Source organism: Suricata suricatta, chromosome 6, assembly GCF_006229205.1.
Source record: "Suricata suricatta isolate VVHF042 chromosome 6, meerkat_22Aug2017_6uvM2_HiC, whole genome shotgun sequence".
In the NCBI taxonomy this organism is placed as follows: domain Eukaryota; kingdom Metazoa; phylum Chordata; class Mammalia; order Carnivora; family Herpestidae; genus Suricata; species Suricata suricatta.
In genome coordinates, this window is record NC_043705.1 from 20407097 (window position 1) to 20430545 (window position 23449).

General features: G+C 42.6%; 1 protein-coding gene across 1 annotated transcript in view; it reads right to left on the bottom strand.

Annotated features, from left to right (window-relative positions):
• The window catches only part of FBN2 (fibrillin 2), a 245033-nt gene that overhangs the window by 47896 nt on the left and 173688 nt on the right, over positions 1 to 23449 (bottom strand). Inside the window, exons 24-34 of the mRNA XM_029941159.1 lie at positions 22283 to 22411; positions 21378 to 21503; positions 18806 to 18931; positions 18231 to 18353; positions 17945 to 18070; positions 17500 to 17625; positions 15829 to 15951; positions 12430 to 12552; positions 10700 to 10825; positions 5422 to 5544; positions 4844 to 4966 (exon numbers count right to left, since the gene is read on the bottom strand). Coding sequence (XP_029797019.1) covers positions 4844 to 4966; positions 5422 to 5544; positions 10700 to 10825; positions 12430 to 12552; positions 15829 to 15951; positions 17500 to 17625; positions 17945 to 18070; positions 18231 to 18353; positions 18806 to 18931; positions 21378 to 21503; positions 22283 to 22411 — 1374 coding nt within the window. The remainder of the gene's footprint in view (positions 1 to 4843; positions 4967 to 5421; positions 5545 to 10699; positions 10826 to 12429; positions 12553 to 15828; positions 15952 to 17499; positions 17626 to 17944; positions 18071 to 18230; positions 18354 to 18805; positions 18932 to 21377; positions 21504 to 22282; positions 22412 to 23449) is intronic.

The window sequence follows — 23449 nt, forward strand, 5'->3', positions numbered from 1 at the left end:
GACACTCCTTCCACCACAGACAAATCCTATCACACTCCTCTCAGCATCTTCCCGAATTAAAAAAAAACCAAACAACTCCATCATTTTTTTTTTAGCTGCTCAAGCCCTAAACCTTGACGTTGACTCTTATTCATCTCTTATTCAACCCAGGAATAAAGTCTGTCACTTCTACCTTCAAAACCTATCTGAAGTCTGACCACTCACCGCTGCCTCCATCTCTACAGCTTGAACCAAGCCACCACCGCCGCTCACCTGGAACCCTGCCCAGGTTTCCAATTTCAGCCCTTGACCTGACAACAGTCCACTTGCCCCACCATACCCAGAGTAACCCTTCAGAAGGACTTCCAAAGGCTCCCCTTCTCAATCAGAGCACAATCTCATGTCCTTATCATGGTCTACAATGTAGTTTTCACCCGACTGCACATGAGAGTCACTTGGGCAGCTTATTTTTTTCTTTTCTTTTTCTCATTGTTTTGCTGTTGCTGAATCAGGTGCAGAGAGATGAGCTAACTCATGGTTCTGCTCTCACTAGGTTTGCATCCATTCATCCCTCCCATTCTCTCTTTTATCCTTCTTTTCCATTCCCCTTCCACATTCCTTACTCAGCCACCTGAATGTGTTTAATGGTATCTTTTTGTCTGAGTTCTTGCAAAAGGAGTATTTTTGTTTCCACGGGAACATTTTAAATGTACACAAATTGTATTTTGTCACAGGTCTCACTCCAGTTTTATTACATTCAATCTGTCAGCTGTATGGTGTTCAGGTGTCATTCCTTTTTAATCTCTCTCCTCTCCAGAAACGGCTTCTAGGTCCCTGCTACCACCGGTACTGTGTCAGTGACCGTCTCTACCCAGGCTTCTGGACGGGCCTGTGAGTTACTTTCTTTGCTGTCGAGAGCCGGAAGAAAAACTGCTCACCAACTGCGGGTTCACAGAGCTGTCATATTCTTAGCCTTCAGTATCAGGAAACAGAGTCACTGTCATTTACTATTTACATCTAATGGAGCTTTTCACTTTTTAACAAGTAACTTTGAAAATAGTCTTCAGAAAAACAAGGCACAATGAAACAACTTGACCAGAAATTCTAATAAGAATTTAATCCTTCTAACTCAAATTTTTATTCTGTATTTTCTTGGTTTGGGGGAGATCTATGCCTGAAATGGTCCTATTTCTAACTGCCCCCTGCCTTCCGCACATGAACTTGTAACAAGTCCATTTTGTAAAAACCGATTCCACATTTCTTTTCTTTTTTTTTTAAATTTATTTTTGAGAGAGAGAGAGAGACAGTGCAAGCAAGGGAGGGTCAGAGAGAGAGGGAAACACAGAATCCGAAGACAGGCTCCAGGCTCTAAGCTAGCTGTTAGCACAGAGCCCGACGCAGGGTTTGAACCCACAAACTGTGAGATCACGACCTGAGCAAAAGTCGGACCCTTAACCAACTGAGCCACCCAGGCACCCCTTGATTCCACATTTCAAACACATCACAGCTGCCTTCATTGTGAGTCTACTTAAGAACCAAATAAATTAAAACCAGTGTCCAAAAGAATACAGGGACCTTGGATGATTCAGGTACTTGTAAAAATACTGCATGTTGAAGTTCTTCCTACTGACTAAGATATGAGAATTGTCTATTTCCTCTATCTACATAAATCTGTTACTCTTTTGATTCTTGAATTGGAAAAATATCATCTAGGGTATTAGCCTCTGAAGACTCAAGGTCTGGCATTTTGCTTCTATGATCAATGTCACCATGGCCTTTGGAATCTAGGCTGGGATCTGTGTTGCATTCATTGTAAGAGTTACTTTAGGAAAGCGACCAAGTGGCCATTTTATTGCGGGTCAGAGAATAGTTCCAGGCACTGCCAGGGACCAACAACCCCCACTCCCCGAACTGAAATGTCTCACCATGGAATTCCAGCATCCCCTACCGAAGCAAACAGCCGATCCTATTTTGCCAAAGTCCAAAGATGCCCTTACTTGGCTATCTGCCCACCTGAGCTCAAACCCGGAACTCCTGCACCCATAAAACACCTTGCCCTCCCATACCAGGCGCGACTTCCCTGACTCCCCGCTCCAGAGTCACGGAACCTCGCCCAGGAATTGCCGACCCCAATAAAGGCTCTCTTGACTCCATAACTTGGTCTCGCCTCTGCCTCCATCTTTAAATCTTACATTCATCACCTGATCCACCTGACAGCTGGGAAACAGTTTCCACACTCCATTTTCTTCTCTTTATCGTATGGCCAGAAAGTAAAACACTTCTGAACTCTCAACTAGATTCCAAATAGAGTGTCTCCAGCTTTCTTTTATACCTTCCCAAAAGACAATGCCATCCCCTGGGCAACACAGTAACAAAATTGGAGGATTATCCAACAATGACATTTTACTTCACTACTGTGTCAATCCTTCTAGATGATGGCATGACTTTCCACTTTATTATGTTCATGTTTGTTTTGAGCATCACTGGACCTAAATGATGAGTAATAATGAAATAAAACCTAAAATAATAATATTTCAAAATGTTTTAAGGCAAGGGGAAAATAAGATTACTAATATCTCACAATGTACTTTACATTTTTAATAGGGTCTAGTGGACCATTATGGTATTTGTAGACAGAATAAGTCTCTGTTCTTTGGAAAGCCTCTAAAAAAATAAGGCTATGAAGCATCAATCCATACAATTAGTTAGAACTGCTTTAAAAAGGAACTTAAAATCTAAGTTGATTACATCCAGAGAGTTAATCTGGGTGCTGCTGTTCAAGAGTACTCTCTGCAAGGCTACCCTGGTCTCCACTTCCACCAGGAGAACAGAAGGCTCTTTAAGGTCCACGATCCTACCGACACTTTCCATTATCCAAGTTTCCAAAGCTTTGCCAGGGTATTAGGTATCAAGTTATAGTTAAACAGTTGTTTTGATTTTTTCCTTCTTACTAATGGTTTTCGGCATTTGCTTTTGTTTGTTCACTTTTGGAGTCCTCTCTCTCTCGCTCTCTCTTTTTAAAGTTTATTTGTTTATTCTTGAGAGAAAGTGAGAAGAGGGAGAGGGGTAGAGAGAGAAAGAAAGAGAAAGACAGGGAGAGAGACAGGGAAAGAGGGATGGGAAGGGAGGGAGGGAGAGGGAGGGAGGGAGACAGGGGGATAGAGAGAATCCAGGCATGATCTGTGCTGTCAGTGCAGAGCCCAATGCAGGGCTCGAACCCATGAACCGTGAGATCATGACCTCAGCTGAAATCAAGAGTCAGATGCCTAACCTACTGAGGCGTCTCTGGAGTTCTCCTTTTATCTGTTGCCTTTTCATAGCCTGTTCATCGACCTATTTTTAAGGCTCCACATGGGATTTTACTTGCAGCTAGGGATGAGAGCCACTGTGTGATCTAGACTACTGCTCCTTCTCTGCCTCCTCTCCTCACACTGAGCCCATCCCCACTCACCCTCTTAGTACATGCTCTGGCTGCTAGGTCTCCAACACCAGCACCCCCTCCCACAGCCCAGGGCATGGGCTGCTCCTGTCTCTCAGCGGCTTCTCCTCCCAAAGCTGCAACCAGCTTGCTCCTTCCTTCATGGATCTGACTGCCCCATCCCAACACAATACAACCCTTCTCCTCCAACAACCACCAGTGTTAGGAAGTGCTTCTGCTTTTATCTGTCTCCTCGGTGCCAGGACGTTAACATGAGAGCAGAGAATGTGCTCACTCCGTTCCCTGTTGTAGTAGTTCTAGCAGCTAGAAGAGACGCCCTCAGTATTTATTAAATCAATGATTTTGAAGTAAAAAGTCAGGGGGCGCTTGGGTGGCTCAGTCAGTTGAGCGTCCAACTTCAGCTCAGGTCATGATCTCACGGTTTGTGGGTTCGGGCCCTGTGTCAGGCTCTGTGCTGACAGCTAGCTCATGAGCCTGGAGCCTGTTTCAGATTCTGTGTCTTGCTCTCTCTCTGACCCTCCCCTGCTCATGCTGTGTCTCAAAAATAAATAAAACATTAAAAAAAATGAATTAAAAAGCCAGAACTTGGGGTATCCTTAAATCATAACTAAGAATATTCTCTAAAATTTGAAAAACATATGAATTGTGTATAAATCACGGTGGCAAACATTCCCTTCATGTACTCCTGGCCCACAAGAAAATGGACACTGAAAACAGCAGGCAGACTTCTCCTAAAGCAAGGACTTGTCCTTTGGTATTCTCTCAGGAAATCCCTCAGATCATCTACCCCTCTAGGTAAATGCTCACTGAGGTGCTGAAATAGAGCAGGTAGAAAAAGGCAGACAATTATCTTCTGATCACAGACATCAGGAAAACTGATGAGAGACTCCGAACCTTCGTGACTGCCTTCCTTGCTCCCCTCCACCTGCTTTACTCCAGCAGTGGGACTCACGGCATCCAGGTCCAATTCCTCTCTTCTCCTCACTTCATTTACTTCCTCTGTACATGACTCTTCTCAAGGGAAGGAGAACCCGAGATCGCAGTGACTCTGCCCCTTGCCCCGGTCGTGCTGGCTAATGCACTGGACGGGGAGCCCGGCAACCCTCAAAACCGCCGCAGCTCCACCCTTCACAAGCCCCGAGACCCCAAGGAAGTTACTGCACCTTCCGGGCCCTGGTTCCCAAATCTGTGAGAGCAGGAGGAAGCTGGAGCAGGGAGCTCAAAAATTCCTGTTTCAAAAATACTACTGGAATATAAACACGACAAAAGTGACCATATATATATATATAATCTAGAGTTTCTTAAGGGAAAGGACTATTTTGTTTTCAAAGTAATTGTGGCAAACACTCATCACAGTGCGTTACCAAGGAAGTCTGAGCATTGAACTCTGTATAATCCTGTTTGTTTTGTGTCTCCTTCACTTACCAACACAGCCCACTCCAGTGGGGTTCAGCTGGAAGTCCGGGGGGCAGTTACACTCATAGCGACCAGGGGTGTTGACACACAGGCCGTTGACACAGTTTATGGGATCTGCACATTCATCAATGTCTAGGAAAGGCATTTAAAATGGCTACATTAGCATCTTTACTTTCTCTGTGCATGCTGCTATTTCAAAGGATTTGGTGGAATTGTTGCAAATTATTAAAGATCTCTGCGAAGCCCTCAGCACAGTGAGCTACAGATCAAATCCTTGTGTACACCTACAAGTCACACATCCACCACACAGTATTGGTAACAGTACCATCTAACGTCTTAGCATCTTGAATACATAATAATTAAATGTCTGTTTTTCCTAGCTTCATGTCAGATATTTAATATTAAGTTGCTTCTATTAAAAATGTACAATTCCATGGTTAAAGATACATGTGTCAGAATGTAAATTTCTTTTTCTAAAAACTGCTTAACACAAGGTATAGAGCAGGCTAAGCAGAAATTTCAGGAATTTTAGCACAAACATGCATCTCAAATAATAAGAACACAATCAAGCCCTTAGCAGGCCATACCTGTACAATTTCCTCCAGTTCTGTCCAATTCATAACCGTCATCACAGATACAATGGAACATTCCAGGCAAATTATTACATGTTCCAAACACACAAATATTTTGGAAGGAGCATTCATCAATATCTGAAGATTAAAAAAAAAAAGTGATCTCTTAGTTACGAAGGCATTTTAATGTTTACAATGTTAATAAATTTTTCTATCTCCCGAGATGTTTTTATGCAGTAAAAAAATTTTGCTTTTTGACTCAGTAGACCACATAAATCACCAACAACTAATGTTTATATATGGAACCAAGATGGAAAAGAAGTATTTTATTTTACTGAGCATTTTAACTGTCTTGGGTTATAATATACTTAAAAAAAAAAGAATTGGCCTCATGTCATAAAAATAAAAAAACCTACATTTAAACATATCAAAGAATGGTAAAAAAATTAAACATTAAAACAAATTCCAAATGTTTTGTAAACATCCACAACATATAAAGTATATAAGATATTATTTTAAATATTAAGGATATCATTAAAATTATTCAAATGTAACTTTTTAAAAGCTTTTATTATTTTGTAATCTAATCTGTTATTATAAACTCAGTTTTAACCAGGGAAATAATTTTTTCTAATAGCATGTAATAAGATCATCCATTGTTCCACATTCTCACAAATTTCATTAGAATGTCTCCATTGAATTGAAGTCATAAATTTAGTTTATGAAACTCTTCCATGAAAGTTTAACTCAAAGTCAAAAGAGGAAAAACTACCCCTCCTTATTCATATGAAAATGAAGGCATGTTTGTGTGTGTACAGCTATAAAATATTCTGTATTTCTACGTGTAGGAAGAAGATGGACATTTTTGTATACAAATGACCTCATATTTTGAGAATGCAAGGCAGGCACAGCATTTTGGGCTAGACTAGACCAGTCATGCTAACATGCTGTCTAGAGACAGATCTTAAGTATAAGAAGTTCTGCAGGTCATTCCTAATAGTTAAAAAATGATAAGTTTCAGGGTGCCTGGGTGGCTCAGTCGGTTAAGTGTCCAGCTTCGGCTCAGGTCATGATCTCACAGTTCGTGGGTTTGAGCCTCACATCGGGCTCTGTGCTGACAGCTCAGAGCCTGGAGCCTGCTTCAGATTCTGTGTCTCCCTCTTTCTCTGACCCTCCCCTGCTCGTATTGTCTCTGTCTCTCAAAACAAAACAAAAAAACACATAAAAAATGGTGAGTTTCAACTATATTAGTTTTCAAGTGTGGTTCAAACTCTGTTTAAAAGATCAGCTGATGCACAGGGGCACCTAGATGGCTCAGTTGGTTAAGCAGTTGACTCTTGATTTCAGCTCAGTGCATGATCTCATGGTTTGTGAGTTTGAGCCCCACATTGTGCTCTGTGCACACAGAGTGGAGGCTGCTTTGGAGCCTCTGGCTTCCTCTCTCTGCCCCTCCCCCCATCTGTGCACTCGTGTTCTCTCTAAATAAATGTTTAAAAACCTTTAAAGGTCAACTGACATACAAATGTGTCTTTTTTTGTATTGAGGCTATAAATAAAGTTATGGTCTTTACACAAATTAATAAAAAAGACTTATTAAACTAGAAGATAACTGAATTGGGTTCATCTAGAAGTGAAAATGGAATTGTATTATCAGCCCTCTTCAGATTCATTTTACTTTTAAATGACCTTTAAACTTCCATTTAAATAATGTAATTTGTGTGATACTTACATTTACACAAGTGAAATAATAGGTATTTTACAACAGAGTCTCTTTTTAAAAATTCATGTAAAATGTAAATAATACAGAAAAGTTTTGGTAGCAAATAGGGAAGACGAAAGCAACACAGAAAAGAAAGCAGCAAAAGCAGAAAATTGCACAGAAATCCATCCACCCAGAATTAGGATTGATCAATATTCCAAATACTTCTCTAAGCATATTCACAGACTGAAGCTGAATTTCTATGCATCAGATCAATTTGTATGGATCTTGACAGTTCCTGAAATACTTTCCAACATTAAGAATTGATGAAAGACACTAAAAATTGATCCTCTTCTTCTTTTATGTAAAATTTCAAATACAGTTTCTAAACAGTATTAATGGATTCTGTGCCATGAATGATAAGAAAATGAGCATTCACATTCACTTCCAACTCATTTTTGTTATTTGTTACTTTCACTTTTTAAATCTTTATGGCATTTACCATAATCTCTAAAGTACTTAGAGATTGTTAAGGAAATCAAGAAAGTATTTGGCATTGATTCTTAAAGGAGTAAGATTTTTACTGCAACTCTTAACATTTATTTCTCAATTGATGGTGTTGCATTGCTGATAAGGTTTTTTCCTCCCGAGAAGGGAGGGCCTCTGCATTAATTTCCTAAGTGACAGTATGCCCAGTGATTTTGTGACTGACTGGTCACACGTGACCTCAGAACTCTGCAGGTATTGTTCTCAGGTCTTTCAGTATCGAACGATTCCGTTTTTTCTTGACTTTCCTTTTCTATCTAGAGCCTGAAGGATCCTTCTCCTCTAAGACTTAAGTCAACCAAAGTAACAAGGCTAAGTATTTGTCTGAGGATTTACCACTTCCTGTAACATTCAGTGCTTTCTTCCATCTCAGGAAAATGTGTGGCTGTTCAGTACTGTTCTCTATTCATTTATTTGGGGCTCTCTACTTTGACGGACACCAATTATACGTGTGTTCATGGCCTTCGAGTAGTGTTAACTTCTTCCCCCTTTCATGTTCCTATGTCTTCTTTGCCTATTGTGGTCCATTCTCTATGCAGGTAATTATGCTTTCATCCCTATCTTTTCTGTTCTCTGTCATGTCTATTTAATAGTTCTTTAATTTTGCTGTGTTGGTACCCGTGTTTTTGTTTCCCATGATTCTACACTTTCCTTTGGTGTTCTCTTGGTTTTATAATCTCTTCAAACTTGTCCACGCATATTTGTGTTCATGTTAAGGTCATCCGTGGCACAAAGCACGTGTGGGAAATGTGCTTTCTTTCCCTGGTGCTTTCTTTTCCTTCTCCTTCGACTCCGGGTTGGCTCTTCACTTTCTGTGTGTTCTTTCACTGTGCTTCCACAGGACACCTGCAGAGTTGGCATCACTTATTTTCAAATTGTGTATGCATTGCTTGGTCAGCTCTTCTTTGGGTTTGTATATACTGATACCCTTTACACAGGAGTGTTTTGGTATCCCCGCCTTTATCTGGGCATTATTTGGAAGACAGGCTGGGGTACCTGTTTCATTAAACCGCTATCCTGTCAGACCAAACTTTCCTAAGGTGGAGGAGTGGGGACAAAAATGAGAAGAGCCGCCCTGGCCTCTGGCCATGATACCAAATGGTCTAGTCCGTGCTCACTCCACCGACAGACTCCTAACCTGTTTCTGAGGAGCCTTCTCCAGGTTTTGTATTCTCCCATTGTGGTGGAGAACACTGAGAAATGGCCAACTACACCAAGTGTTTGGAGTCTCCAGAAATTCCGAGACTGGTAATTCCTCTGTGGTGAGGAGGAGATGCAGAGGAGAAAATGGTGACCAGAGGGTCAATTCAGAGGGGCATATGTTTATAATCAGATGGGAAGACCTCAAGAAATTAAATTACTGAATTTGAGAGAAAATGTCCAGATGAGACAGATCTTGGAGAAACAGGCAGAACTATGGAATAACATTTCTGGGACCCCAGAATCTGGTATTTAGCAAAGAGGAGCAGGGTCTCACCGAGGATGAACTCACTGTGAGCCATGCTGCTTGCCCTGACAGCTGGCATTTCCCTCCCTGGCAAGGATATACTATGAAAACCCAACACGTGAGGTAAGTGTAGTAAATACAAACTGTCCAGCCTCACCTCAGGAAAGGTCTGGGGAGAAGTTCTGGAAGGGCCAAAGCCACAGATAAAGGACAAGAATTATGAAGGGGGAAATTATTACACACAAAGAATTAATCTTTGAAATTTTCTGTTGGCAAGAGTATCTGGCTACTGCTCACTTGTTCCTTTTCCCACCAACTCTTGTCAGGTTGAGGTGAGTAATAAGTCATGTAATCCCAGAACCACAATGACTCACATTTTCTACTAATTGGCTTTGGTACTTACAAGAAACCAGGACTGTGGGTAGGGGGAAACCAAACAAAGCTCAATCCACAGTGGTCTTGTATGAAATGCACTAGACTCTGTTCAATCGAACAGGTCAATGTAGAAGGTTGAATGCTTTCAGTTTCTTCTGTGTTTGCCAGGGGGTAGTCTTCACTCTCTTGTTCTGAGTCTCTAAAAATTGGTGGATATTTATGGAAAATGCCCTGACCTTTTGGGCACACCTTCTTTCTTCCATACCACTTCAGGTAGTGAGGCAGAGACAGGCTCTAATTGAGCCGTTCTAGATGGTATAATTGGTTTTTGTGTGGTTGCCATTGGTGAATTGTGTGTGCTGGTGTGTGCTATTTCTGGTCATTTGATTAGACCTTAGTGTAGGGAGCAACTGTAATCTGGTTTCCTTTTGTAATCTTTGCCCAGCACTTAGCCTGAGTTACTCTGTTAAAGGTTTTCTATGAATCACTAATTTTGTTAAAGCCTTCTGATTCACTAATGGTTTTTCACCTTCTTCCTTTATGTGTATTTTCATCTACTCCAAATGAACACAGTGACAGCCCCAAACTAAATATGAAGTGAACTAATTTAAGTCTCTAACTTAAGAGACAATCCAAATTCTTTTTCTTGGAGAGTGATCACACTAGTCACAAGTCTTATTTCTAGGAAAGGGGGATGACTCATCACTGAGGGGAAGGCCACGTTGCTCTCAGGAAGCAGTGCCGCCTCGAGGCCTCCCTGAGGAGGCCTTCCAGTCCCAGACAGGCAGGCAGGCAGGCAGCAGACTGAAACATGAAGGAAAATGCCCCAAACGAGCTACTGAGGTTTTGATAAACACATTAAATAGCAATGACTGGGCTAGATAATAGATCATATTTTTAAAAAGCTGAATAGTTTTTCCACATGTCATTCATTTAGTAGTAAAAAAAAAAAAGAAAAAGAAAAAAAAGAAATGGTTAAAAAGAAAAAAAAAGGAATGAGCCAAACTTCCAACTGCTGGCTCTCGGCCAGGAAAACTTCGTAAGAGATGAAAGCCGCCTTCATCATTATTCATTCGGCAAAATAATCCGTGCTTAAACGAGTGATTTTTATATGTGCAGCATGTGCTGTGTATTCTGCTTCCAGGTGGGGCCCGTTCCAGGCCTTTCTGCGGTTTCATGTGGGTAGTTGATCCAACTTGGAAATGAACTGGAATCGCAGGGACCCACCTTGGCAGGACCTGCTGTCAGAGGCTGGAGTGAAGCCCATCTCACACTCGCAGCGATATGCACCCGGGACGTTGAGGCACTGTCCGTTCTCGCAGAGATTTATGTTTTCGGCGCACTCATCGACATCTGCGGGAGAAGCAAATTACATCTCTATTAGGTTCCCGATGTCTTGACATGGGTTTTCCCTGCTCCCTAAGTCCGTTTTATTGGCTTAGGCAGGTGTTCGTTAGCAGGAGAAGACACGTGATCACATTCACCTAAATGAGGGCAAATGACTTGATCACAGAGCTGCTGAAACTACACCCTAACATTCAATCACATCATTAACAGGAAGGAGGCGGGTGTCTCCTAGGTCTGTCACAGCTCTCTTTAAAGCCAGTGTGATGATCAGTATGACACTAACAACACCGACGGATGACCAAGAACAGTGAAAGTAATCCTAAAATGGTATCTATTTTACCATTATGTTTTCAAGTAAATAAACTTAGTTTTTCCACTAGTTCAAGTCTGTTTCAAGCACATTAGGGCCGTTCTCATAGCGTGAGGAGAGTGTCTTTCATCTCACCACAATTACATTAAATATTTCTGTCTTAATTATGCAAATAGGCGTTATTCAAAGACCTGAAAGTCAATTTAGTTAATTCTGTAAATTGGAAAAAGGGGGGGCAGGGCAGGAAGCAATGCTGACGAAGGGCCACATCCAGTTCTGTGCAGGCCAGAGGAGGAAGACCCCGCGGCTGTGAGAGGCCAGCATACGGTGGGAGTTGTTGGGAGCCAAATGGTCCCCGAGTCCAGCACTGAGGCCGGGCCCTTTCCTCCTCCCGCGGTGCAGGGAAATGCTAAGATGCAATAAGCCAAGTTTAAAGGATAAAAGCTTTAAAACGTACATAAGCATGTGCAACGGAAAATGGTAAGTCTGTGTTTTTGAGGTCGATAATCAGAAACAAAAACAAAGCTACAAGTCTGCCTTTTAATGTGGGGTTAAAAGTGTGACCTGAAACTGAACTGAGACACACCAATCGCCATAAACTTGTGTCCTACTTTATGAACAGCAAGGCGATGCAGTCACTCACAGGAGCTGAAGTGGGTATTTTGTTCTCAAGGGATGCAGAATGAACAGCAGCTAAATAGCGGCTAATGTTTACTGAGCTCTAACAATGTGTTTTTCTAGATCCTTGACTTGTGTTACTTCATTTCTTCCTTTCAATACCATGTGGCAAGCTGGGATTCTGACAAGCACATGACATAGCAATAATTGGCTGGAACATATATTGTATCTTAAGATGTTGAATAGTTTTTCCACATGTCATTCATTTAGCCATAAAAAAAAAGGTGCTATTATGGTTACTGTGGCTGTTTCAAATGGGGAAATTAAGGCCATACAGGTTACATGATTTACTTAAGGCCACAAAGCAAGTAAGCTGCGCAGGTGAAATCTGAATCCAAGGGGACTGATTCAGAGACAGCCTATATTTCTGACCACTGTGTAAACTGATGCATACAATAAAATAATAGTCATTAATAGTATATGAGTGTAATAAACATAATTATTTAAAAATTGTTTAGGTCTTGGTGTTTCTGTTTAGACTAACAGAAAGATACATATTCACCCATATGTCAGATGTAAAAACAATTTCAGTCCCCTTTAACTATACTTTTCTTCAAATACAGCAAGCTTATGGAATGTTCCATGAAAATCCTGCCGGATACACCTCAGGCTTCTTACCCACCTGAACAGGTAAAGCCGTCTCCAGTGAACCCTTCGGAGCAGGCACACCGGTAGGAGCCTGGGGTGTTAACACACTGAGCATTGATGCTACATTGGTGGGTTCCGTTCGAACATTCATCCAGATCTGCGTGCAGAGGGAACAGAGTGATAAGAGTTCAGAAATGACAATAAAATATCTGAACATGTGGAATGATTTTAATTCCTCTTAATTAATTAATTTATTTTTAAGTTTATTTTCAAATTGGTTTCCATGTAACACCCAGTGCTCCTCCCCACAAGTGCCCCCACCATGACCATCACCCCCTCCCCCCTCCCCCTCCCCCTTCAGTCCATGGTTCGTTTTCAATATTCAATAGTCTTTCATGATTTGTGTCCCTCACTCTCCCCAGCTCTCTTTCTTCCTTCCTCTCTCCATGGTCCTCTGTTAGGTTTCTCCTGTTAGACCTATGAGTCTAAACATATGGTATCTGTCCTTCTCTGCCTGACTTATTTTGCTTAGCATGATACCCTCGAGGTCCATCCACTTTGCTACAAATGGTCCATATTTCATTCTTCCTCAAAAAACTATTGATAGAACTCCCCTATGACCCAGCAATAGTACTGTTAGGGATTTACCCAAAGTATACAGAAGTGCTGATGCATAGGAGCACATGTACACCAATGTTCATAGCGGCACTTTCTACAAAAGCCAAAACATGGAAAGAGCCTAAATGTCCATTACCTGATGAATGGATCAAGATGATGTGGTGTATATATATACAATGGGGTACTATATGGCAATGAGGAAGAATTCATCTTAATTTAAACGTAAACTGGACAAATAAGACTGTTTTCTTTTACCTGTAAGGTCACACTTCTAATTCTCTAAGATCTCAGACCCACAATACAAATCATCTGTTCTACAAACAGGGTCTAAAATGACGAATAATACTATTTGTGAGATACCTGATAAGCTAGAATTTTAATGGTAAAAAGGTATACCAGTGCTAGATTTCTCTTTGACTTCCCCTGGGGACAGATGTGATTGCTGGTTTCTTTACTACTAAAAATGGGTCAATTTCTAAATTCAATTACTGAATTTCAGAGCAGGAAAATTAGCAAAGAGTTTTCAAGTTCCTTTTACAGGAATTGGAATTGAGGAATCCAGTTGAGGAATCCAAGGTCAGTTGAAGAATCCAAGGTCAGATTCTTGATCTCATGGAGCCTAGTCTAGTAGAAATGACAAATGCTACAGTTAAGCATCTGACTCTTGATTATGGTTCAGGTCATGATCTCACAGTTTATAAGACTGAACCCTGCACTGAGCTCTGTGCTAACAGTGCAGAGCCTGCTTACTGGGGATTCTCTCTCTCTGTCTGTCTCCACCCCTCCTCCACGCACATGCTCTCATGTGTGCACACGCTCTCTCCCTCTCTCTCAAAATACACAACATTAGAAAAACATAGAAAATTAAATTACATTAATATGTTGTATGTACCATGAAGAAATGTTACAACAGGCAAGGAGAGAATGAAAAGAGTATCTAATTTGGACTGTAGGAACAAAGAAGGTCGCACTGAGGAAGAAGTTTTGGTTAACTTCAGTCCTGAATGATGAGTTAGAGTTAGGCTGTTGCACAAAAGTAGGCAAAGATATTCACTGTAGAGAGAACAGCACTTATAAAGACACTGAGGAGGAAAAGAACTCGATGTGATTAAAAAAAAATTAAGGAAAGCAGGCCAGAGTGACAAAACACAATATGGAGCTGGGGGTGGCAGAAGATGAAGTTGGAGAGGTACTGGGCAGGTGCTGTAGGGCCCTGTACACCACGGGAAGGAAGTTAGATCGTGTCCGAAATTCAGTGATTAAGATGATAATTGTAGAGGCGGTGGCTCAGTCAATTCAGTGTCTGACACTTGGTTTCATCTCAGGTCATCATCTTCCAGTTCGTGAGTTTAAACCCCGTGTCAGGGTCAGGCTCTGTGCTGACAGTACAGGGACTGCCTGGGACTCTCTATCTCCCTCTTTCTCTATGCCCCTCCCCTGCTTGCTCTCTCTCTCTCTCTCTCTCTCTCTCTCTCTCTCTCTGTCAAAATAAATAAGTGGAAACTTAAAAAACATGACAAATTTAAAGAGATCAGATACTGGTTTAAAAGGCCTGTCTGGTTACTATGTGGAGAATGAATTACAGGCTCAGCAAGTGAATAAGCAGATATATGAACAGGTTCTTTTGGCATCCAGCAGAGAGAGACAGAGACAGAAGGAGCGAGGGAAGGGGGAATGACGGAGATCAGAGCTGGGAGACGACGATGAAAAGAAGATAATGAATTTGGACGGTGTTTTGGAGTAGAACTAACAGTTAAATCTTTTGTATTTTGCAAGAGTTGGCCAGAGTGATGGACGGACAACAGAAAACATGGAGGCTAGAAGACAGAAAGCCAGTAGCAACGGGGCTAGAAACTAGGAGTGGGTTGTTAGTGAAGTGAATGATGCCATCACAGAACATGACTTATAAGAGTTATTTGGAAAGTGTGTTCATTTAAATCCATAGTCAGTTCCTAAACAGTTGGCAAGTGTAAAACAACTGAAGGGCGAAGAGAGTATATTCACATTACTGGAGGTTACTGTTAGCCGATCTAAGGCTTACTGCGGAATTCTCAGGTTTTAAGGAGTAATCCTCGGGAGGTCAGTTCAGCTTGTTTTATTTTCTATTTTAAGTCGACCGGGGTAATTCTAACCAGCTGGAAAAATGCTTTGTTGTGAAGGCATGTCAAACTCCGGGCATACGATGTGGTGCTTTGTGCAACACGGAGGGTGATATCCAGCCCCCTGCCTCACTACAAAAGGCTTATCGGACTCCAGCTCAGCCAAGATAAAACCTGGAGAATGGCAAGTGCTTCTCCAGTCTCCTCTGGTTCTTTGAATCAGACCTCTGAGAGTCCAGCAAACCTTGCTTTCTCTGGAAGAAGAATTCTCTTTTCTATTCAGAAGGTGGTATTGACCAGAACAGACTTAGGTTATCTGATAAAACCTTTTCATTTCTTTCACGTATTCACGTATTTCCCTGGGTTCTCAGTCTCACCAATTGCTCTATGAGAGCCTGGAAAAGTACATTAGTTGTTTTTCATCATATATCTGTTCGGATTTCTGGCTAGATATCAAATAATTTTCACCGAACAATAATAACATTAAAAAGCAGACTGCCAAGGCAGACTGCTCTGGCTTGGTTGTTTATACTAAGGATCAAGCAAACTCTTAGGCGGGAATTACCTTACAAATGAAGGTAGCCTTTGAATTTTCAAGAGAATACAGGCAAGGGAAGAGTGTGCACCTGTGCCGGTGTGTGGGTTAACAACTGTGCAAAGAAGAGCGTTTGAGAATGTTGGGCCTTAGTAAAGCATGCTCACATTTGCAAACTCACCAATACATTTGATGCCATTTCCAACCCAGCCTTCTCTGCAGCTGCACCGGAAGCTTCCTGGGACGTTGAGACAGGAGGCGTGCATGTCACAGTTGTGGGCACCGATTTCACACTCGTCCACGTCTGAGGAGCCACAGTTAACACGAGGAAGATTTAATACAAAGCTAATTAATTCTACTTCCAAGTACAATTCTGCATAGGTAGGATTTCAAAATAGCTAAAAGGGTACAGAAAAAAAACATTAACATCATTTTTATCTTTAATTTTTGTAGCCTCCAACAAGATTGGGAAGTTCATGATCCAAGTCAAACACGCCTTTTCCTAGAGGAAATTTCCAGCAACTTTCTGGTAGAAGAGGGATACTGCCCCCAGGTAGACATGTGTGTCAGGCCCTCCCAGCATCGCTGCCTGAGTCCAAACAAAACTCCATGCAGAAGAAATGGTTGCAGATGTCAGGAGAAATCATATTTCCAAAGTGAGACTCTCCAATTCTTTCCTATTCCTGTGTATTCATATGTTTCATAAAGATTAAAAGAAGATTTTAAAAATAATTGTGCATTCTTGTCATTTTTAGAATCAATATAGTATCGAATTTTTGAAAACTATCATTTTAGTGTGTATTCATCTATTTATTTGAGAGTATGTAAAAATATTCACTGGAGATCTCACCTGGAAAATAAACAGTATGTATGTATATACACACATGTATACATACAGATATATACATATCATAAATGTGTATATAAACTATGTAGCTTTGGTTCTCTAGAGCTTTCTAGAATAGAAAGAATAATCTTTTCTATCCAGCTAAATGATTACATGTTGTAGATGCTGAAATCACACGCGCTCACACACGTACACATACACACACACACACACACGTACACAGGCACACAGAGCTACTGGCTTTGCATCAACATTCATAGCACTGAACACGCAGAGCACCCCCTCTTCCTTGCTCACCTGTTCCTGGAGGTGTCGGGTTAAGGTCCAGGCTATAGTCAAAGCCATCTGCCACCTGCCTTGAGCAAAATGCCCTAGGAGGCTCTTAAACAGAACAATGAGGAAGTCCTAGTCCAAAGCAATGACCTTGGGACTTCCTTGCCCATTTTATGCAAAAGGTCAAAACATATTTAACAGAGAAAGGAAGCAACAGATAAAGTAGATGGGGTGAGCAAAGAAAGAAAGAGAAGAGAGGAGCAAAGTCATCTGGAGCTGAGGGAAGAGAGGACAAAAGCAAATAGAAAAGAGGGAAAAAGAGAGGAAATGAAAGGGGGAAAAGGAGGGAAGGAAAAGGGTCTACCTAGAAATCTACACGAATTTTTGTCCAGTTAGAAGAAATGCAAAAACAAGCAATGACTGGGGTCGCACAGGTCTGTGGTGGTACGTCCTGTGTCGGCCCCGGGCCCTGCTCCTCCTACGAAAATGAGTGTTGCAGGAACAAACAGCCACACAGGAGATGCTTGGGACCAGAGTGCAGGCCCACACATCCGCTCTGTGTGCGACCAGAGAGGACACAACCCATCACACAGGCTCTGGGGCAGGTGCTCCTTACTCAGTCCTGACCTGGTGCTGTCATGGTCTAACAGAGGCACATGGACAAATGATGGTCAAGCTGCCCTCTGAAACAGGAGAAGCCACAGCACAAGAGGGTACAAGTTGGAGACCTACCTGTGCATCCTGTGGTCCCCTTCTTGACGGAATAACCCAGCTGACAGTGGCAAATGAAGGATCCCTTGGTGTTCTCACATTCCCCAAACATGCAGATGTTTGAATTCAAGTCACACTCATTCACATCTAGAAAATTTATTTTCAGTACTTTGGTTAATATTTGTTCATCCTTGGAATTCATAAGCTCTCTTTTAAGCTGAATAGCGTAATACTGAAATATATAGATAAAAGTCAAAATGTAACGTATGTGTAAGACATAACATTATTTTCTAAAATTTCCAAATAGTTCTTCCATTTCACCTTTCTCATCTTGTAATATGGCAGCTTGAATTTTAAAATAACTTAAAAGACTGCTTCTTCTCATGCTTATGTGCGTGTGCATGAATGTGCATGTGTATGTGTGCAAATGCGTGCAGAGGGTTTAGCCCATTTTTAGGGTACCCACCAATGCATGTCTTCATGTCCATTGAAGCCATGAAGCCATCATAGCACAGACAGCGGTACTCTCCAGGAATGTTGGTACACTGCCCCCCGTCACAGATGTCAGGATTATTTTCACACTCGTCAATATCTGATGACAGAAAGTTAACATGAGATGAAAACGAGAATGACTTTTATCAAGTTCACATGTATATTTTTCCCATCCAGATCCACTCCAAGTATCGGGAGCGAGCCCGTGAGAGGGCGTCGGTGAGCGGCACGACGCCCGCCCGCACATCGCCCGTCGGTACCTGCGCAGGACCTCCCGTCTGGCATCAGGGCGTAGCCCTCGCTGCAGCTGCACTCGTAGCTGCCTTCTGAGTTAGTGCACCGCGTGTCACACCCTCCGTTCATTATCATGCACTCGTCAATATCTGTGAAAACAACATTGCCACATTACTCGCTCGGGTCTGCCTCCCTTGAAAAAAAAAAGATAAGGAGTTCTTCTCTTTAAACAGATAATGCTTAAATGGTTTTGGAGTTTTCTCCCCGTTACTGTGTTGGTTTATTGTTAGATCGTGGGTCTTTCTTAGCTCTCTGTACTTCCTGTTGGACAGCATTCCATTTGACCTTTAGTCCCGGTAGTCTAAGATAAAGAACTCAGAAACATCATAGCTACAGAGTTTAGGGTGTTTTCTGTGATAAAATCAGAGATTCCTCTGCAAACCCACAAAAACGATGGCATCTTACAGCCCAGTTCCTGTTCTTAGATTGATGATGAGGACACAGGACTTCCCCTGGCTCCGTTATGACACGCTCAGGGCCAGAAGCTGTCTTAGGCTGGTTTGGGAGATACAAGTTCTAGATCCACCCGGCTGACGCGCACCTGTGCAGCCCTGCCTGTCTGGTGTGGCCTGGTATCCCGCGTTACAGGAGCACTGATAGGTTCCAATCATGTTCACACACTTTCCATTTCTACACAGATTGTCGCTCAGGGAGCATTCATTTATATCTGCAAAAAGAAGCACAAGATGAATGTTTTGGCAACAACCACATCAGTTAAAGTATCAAGAAATGCTGTATGAGAGCACTGGCCTCCAAAGGGGCGTGTGTTCTTTTTTTTTTAAGTTTTACTTAAAAATTTTTAATGTTTATTTTTTTAATGTTTGTTTATTCTTGAGAGAGAGACAGAACATGAACAGGGGAGGGGCAGAGCCAGGGAGGGACAGAAGCTAACTCAGGATCCAGGCTCTGAGCTGTAAGCACAGGGCCTGATGTGAGGCTGGAACTGTGAGACCATGACTTGAGCCCAAGTTGGCTGCTTAGGTGACTGAGCCACCCAGGCGCCCCAATGTTTATTTATTTTTGAGAGAGAGAAAGAGTGAGCACAAGACTGGGGGAAGGGTAAAAAGAGAGCGAGGCAGAAGATCCGATCCAGATCCAGGCTCCGAGCTGTCAGCACAAAGCCTGATGCCAGCTTGAATTCATGAACCCTAAGATCATGATCTGAGCCGAAGTCACACACCCAAGTGACTGAGCCACCCAGGCACCCTGTGTGGTTTGTGTGCTTCAGGGGAAAGAACAAGGGGGAAGTAAGGTAATCTCCTGGGTGTTCAATGAAGATGCTAGAATCTATGTTTCTATTATTTCTACCTAAAATGGTACTGTCCAGTTCCCTATCTCTGCTGTCCAATATATCGCTGCTACAGAGCATTTCAAACATGAACAGAATGAGTGAAATTCAATTTTTCAATTTAATTTTAATTTAATTTTTTAAAAGTAAGCTCTTTGGCCCATGTAGGGCTTGAATTCATGACCCCACGATCAAAACTTATTGAGCCAGTCGGGTGCACCAGGAATTGAATTTTTCATATTACCAAATTTTAATTAAATTTAAGTGGCCACATGTGGGTAGTGAACACTGGACCATGTGCATTTAGCACATGCCAGAAATAAAACTTACTAATATTTAATATACGAATTTATACTGGCATGCTCACCTGGTCTCTATTAGATGGTTAAGAGTAGCCCGAATGGCGTCAACTATCCAGAGGGAAGACGGCTGATCCCACTAGTCACGGGGCCGGCGCCAGGCCTCTCGTGTGCATGTGTGTTTAGTGTGCCTCAACAGGTGGATCTGTTTCACCTACCTTAAAATAAACTAGCCCTTACCGGAAAGGCAGGTGCCTGATAAAAACTTCTGCAAAGGCTTGTGGAATCAAGCAGTGCTATTAATGCAATTATACAAGAACAGCAAGAAAAATGGTAAAGCAGGAGATTCCCTCACACAAGCTACTTGTGAGATATGATTTAAGGTAAAAACAATGACAACAGAATCAGGTAAAACAAGACCTTCATCCCAAGTTCTCAAAATCACCAAGAAGACTACGTAACATATGGATTGAAATCTATGATCATTAAATGCATATTTTACTAAATGTGCAAAAAATATGCATCTTCTATAACATTCCTTTGAGGGGTACTTTTTTCACCTGTAGATCCACAGAACCTAACAAAATAAACTGAATGTGGACACAGAGCTCTGATTCACTGCATCACAATGATGAACAAATATTCTGTACTCATCTGTTTCAAAAAATTCCAGTACCACAGTTAAAATGAAATAAAAATATTTAAAAAATTTAAATTCACCTACAAAAATGTTTGTTTCATGTCTGTCTGACTTAAGATTCACCTAATATATTAGCAAAGTGATATAAGTATAGCTTATAAATAAATACATGTGTAGTGGAAAGGTGTGCTCAAATTATGTTTTGAAATGGGGCTGTGAGATCTGCTCTATTTTAAACCGTTTCATTTGCTTACACTTGCAAGAAAGATTTTTGGTGAAGAAAATGCTTTCTGGCTACATCAAGGCTTTAAAGGCAGCATCCAGAGCCCAGAGGTCTCAGTATCTTAAGAAAAGCAGTAGGATGAGAAGCTCGAAGGCCAGCTGCTGGTGTTCTCACATTACCCCCGCCCCTCAGCTCGGGGGACCGAGAGACCAGATCTTTCTGTGAGGAGGCAGGGAGGAGAGAGCGTATGTGTTCGCACACACAGGAGCAGACGCCATGATGACAGACACAGGGAGCGGACTCTGCTGAGTGGACGACAGGGGGATGCACAGGTGAGCCACCAGAGGCCCTTGTGACAACAGCTTCGTCACTCTGTCCTCCCTGGAGGTGGGAGCTACGCGGCCTTCCACAGGGTCCCTCATGCAAGACTCTTTTAAGTGAGCTTGTTATGAAAAACCGGGTAACCAGGACAATGCTGGCCCTTTGAGTGTGTCACTGAGGCACTCTCTAAGGAGACAATGGAGGGGCTCTGAAGTTCCAACTTGTAACCAGCTAACATTTCACATGCCCCAGACGACACATTTCTTAGACTTGACCCCTGATCTTTAGGATCTTAGAACCAAGTGAGCTCAGCGGGCTTAGTGCTTGCGGAGACAGACTCACCCACACAGTCCTCACGTGACGGTGACAGCTCGTGTCCTAGTGGGCAGTCACACTGAAAGCTGCCCTCCGTGTTCACACAGGTGCCACCCCTACAAAGGAGAGGGTTACGTTCACATTCGTCAATGTCTGAAAGGTAAAAACGTGAGATCCATTAAAGAACTCTGAGGGAAAAACAGTCACGCATACAGCATGGGAGAAAAAGAATTATTATTCTAGTTAAGTGGGACTCAAATGTCGTAAGACACGGCTTTAAGAGGAGATGGGGTAATGCTCCCCTCACTTTTTCTACTGCCAGGAAATACATGGTAAGTTTTATCCTTAAAGAGTGAGTTGTCAAGGATTGACTTGTACGAAGCGAGCAAGCTCACAAAAGATAAAAATAAACCATTTGTTTCATATCGCCCTTAACTCCAGATACCGAATGTTGCCATCCATTATCAGTAACCAAAGTAAAAGAAAAATCACAGGCTGATCACCTTGTTTGTCACATGTGGGGGGTCCTGTGAGTCATACAATGCGAAACAGCTGACCGCAAGGTAGGCGGTACCAAGGGACTTTGTAATAACGCACAAATAAAGAAAATAACACGGGATTTGCATGGCTGAATATAGACCTGGGGTCACCACACAACATCATGTGTGTTAAATGAATCCCCTGTGAGCAGTTAGTCTGTGCTGGTTTCAGATTCTATGAATAAACAGAGCTCCGTCTTGCTGCTGCTCAGGCGCCAAGAGGTGGGGGCTCCCCGAGAGTTATCTAGGAGCAGATTTCCTGTCTGACATTCAAATCTGCTCTCTCGCTCCCCACGGCGCCTGGCCAAGCCCACTGTAGAGCAGCTCGGAGACAAGCCACGGTCAAGCTATCTGGCTTCAAGGCTGCCGAGCCAAGAGGTGAGGCACACTTACCCATGCAGTTCTTCATCATCATGAACCCACTTTCGTAGCCTTCGAAACACTCACACTCAAAGCTGCCGGGCGTGTTGACACAGATTCCACTCCCACAGAGGTCAGGAGAAATCCTGCACTCGTCAATGTCTAATGTACAGGGTTTAAAGGAAATTAAAAAAACATAGCATGAGCTGAGCAGGCATTCAAGAACAGGGAGACAGGCGCGGCCTTCCCAGGGAAGGTGCGGCACACCGGAGATGCTGGGGAAGGCAGGCGCTGGGGGGTGCGGGTGTGTGGGCAGGAGGTCGGCTAGCCGCCAACGTGGTCTTAGGCACATTCCTTTCCCCAACTGCCAGAACTGTCACAGCCAATGGGCACGTGGTGTCCTTCTGTCTGTGAGAACTCTGGAATTGTGGATTTCTCTCTGTGGCTTCCAAGTAGTTAACAGTACGGGCACCTGCGTGGCTTAGTCGGTTTAGTATCTGACTTCAGCTCACAGTTCCTGAGTTCGAGCCTGCACTGGGCTCTCTGTTGTCAGCAGGGAGCCCGCTTTGGATCCTCTGTCTCCCTCTTTCTCTGTCCCTATCCCATTCTATCTCTCTCAAAAATAAACAAACATTAAAAAAAGAAGTGGTAAAAGTATGAGCACCATGAGCCAGACAAGGCAGGGGGCACGTGAGGAAGCAGGGGGCACGTGGACTGAAGCCCCAGTGACAGCGTGACGGTTCTGTGACACTAGCCCTTGCTGACCGCAGGGGGAGTCTGCGGGGGTGCCGCCTGACAGCAGGGGTGGCTGGCGAGCACAGCGCACCCAGACAGCCTCTGACGCAGACGCAGCCGACGAACCCTGAGCCACAGCGCGTACGCATACGGCCGTGAAACAGGCCCCAGATTCACACTCCGCTGTGAAGAGGCTAAGGATTTGGTTCTCAAAATAAAAATAAATTTGTGCTCTTGACATGACAGTAAATAAGAACCTTCAACAGCAGTGTTTATATGATCAACACCAAGATTTTCTGAGAAATATCTCATGCCTATCACTGAGATTTTTTAATAGAGAAGTCATGTCTGTAAAATATAATCCAGAAAACATGACGTATTTAAAAATGTTTTTTGTCACAGTAGGAAAAAATGCTTTTGCTGGCATCTCTTTATTTTGAGGAATTTTAATTCTGAAGCTTTTCT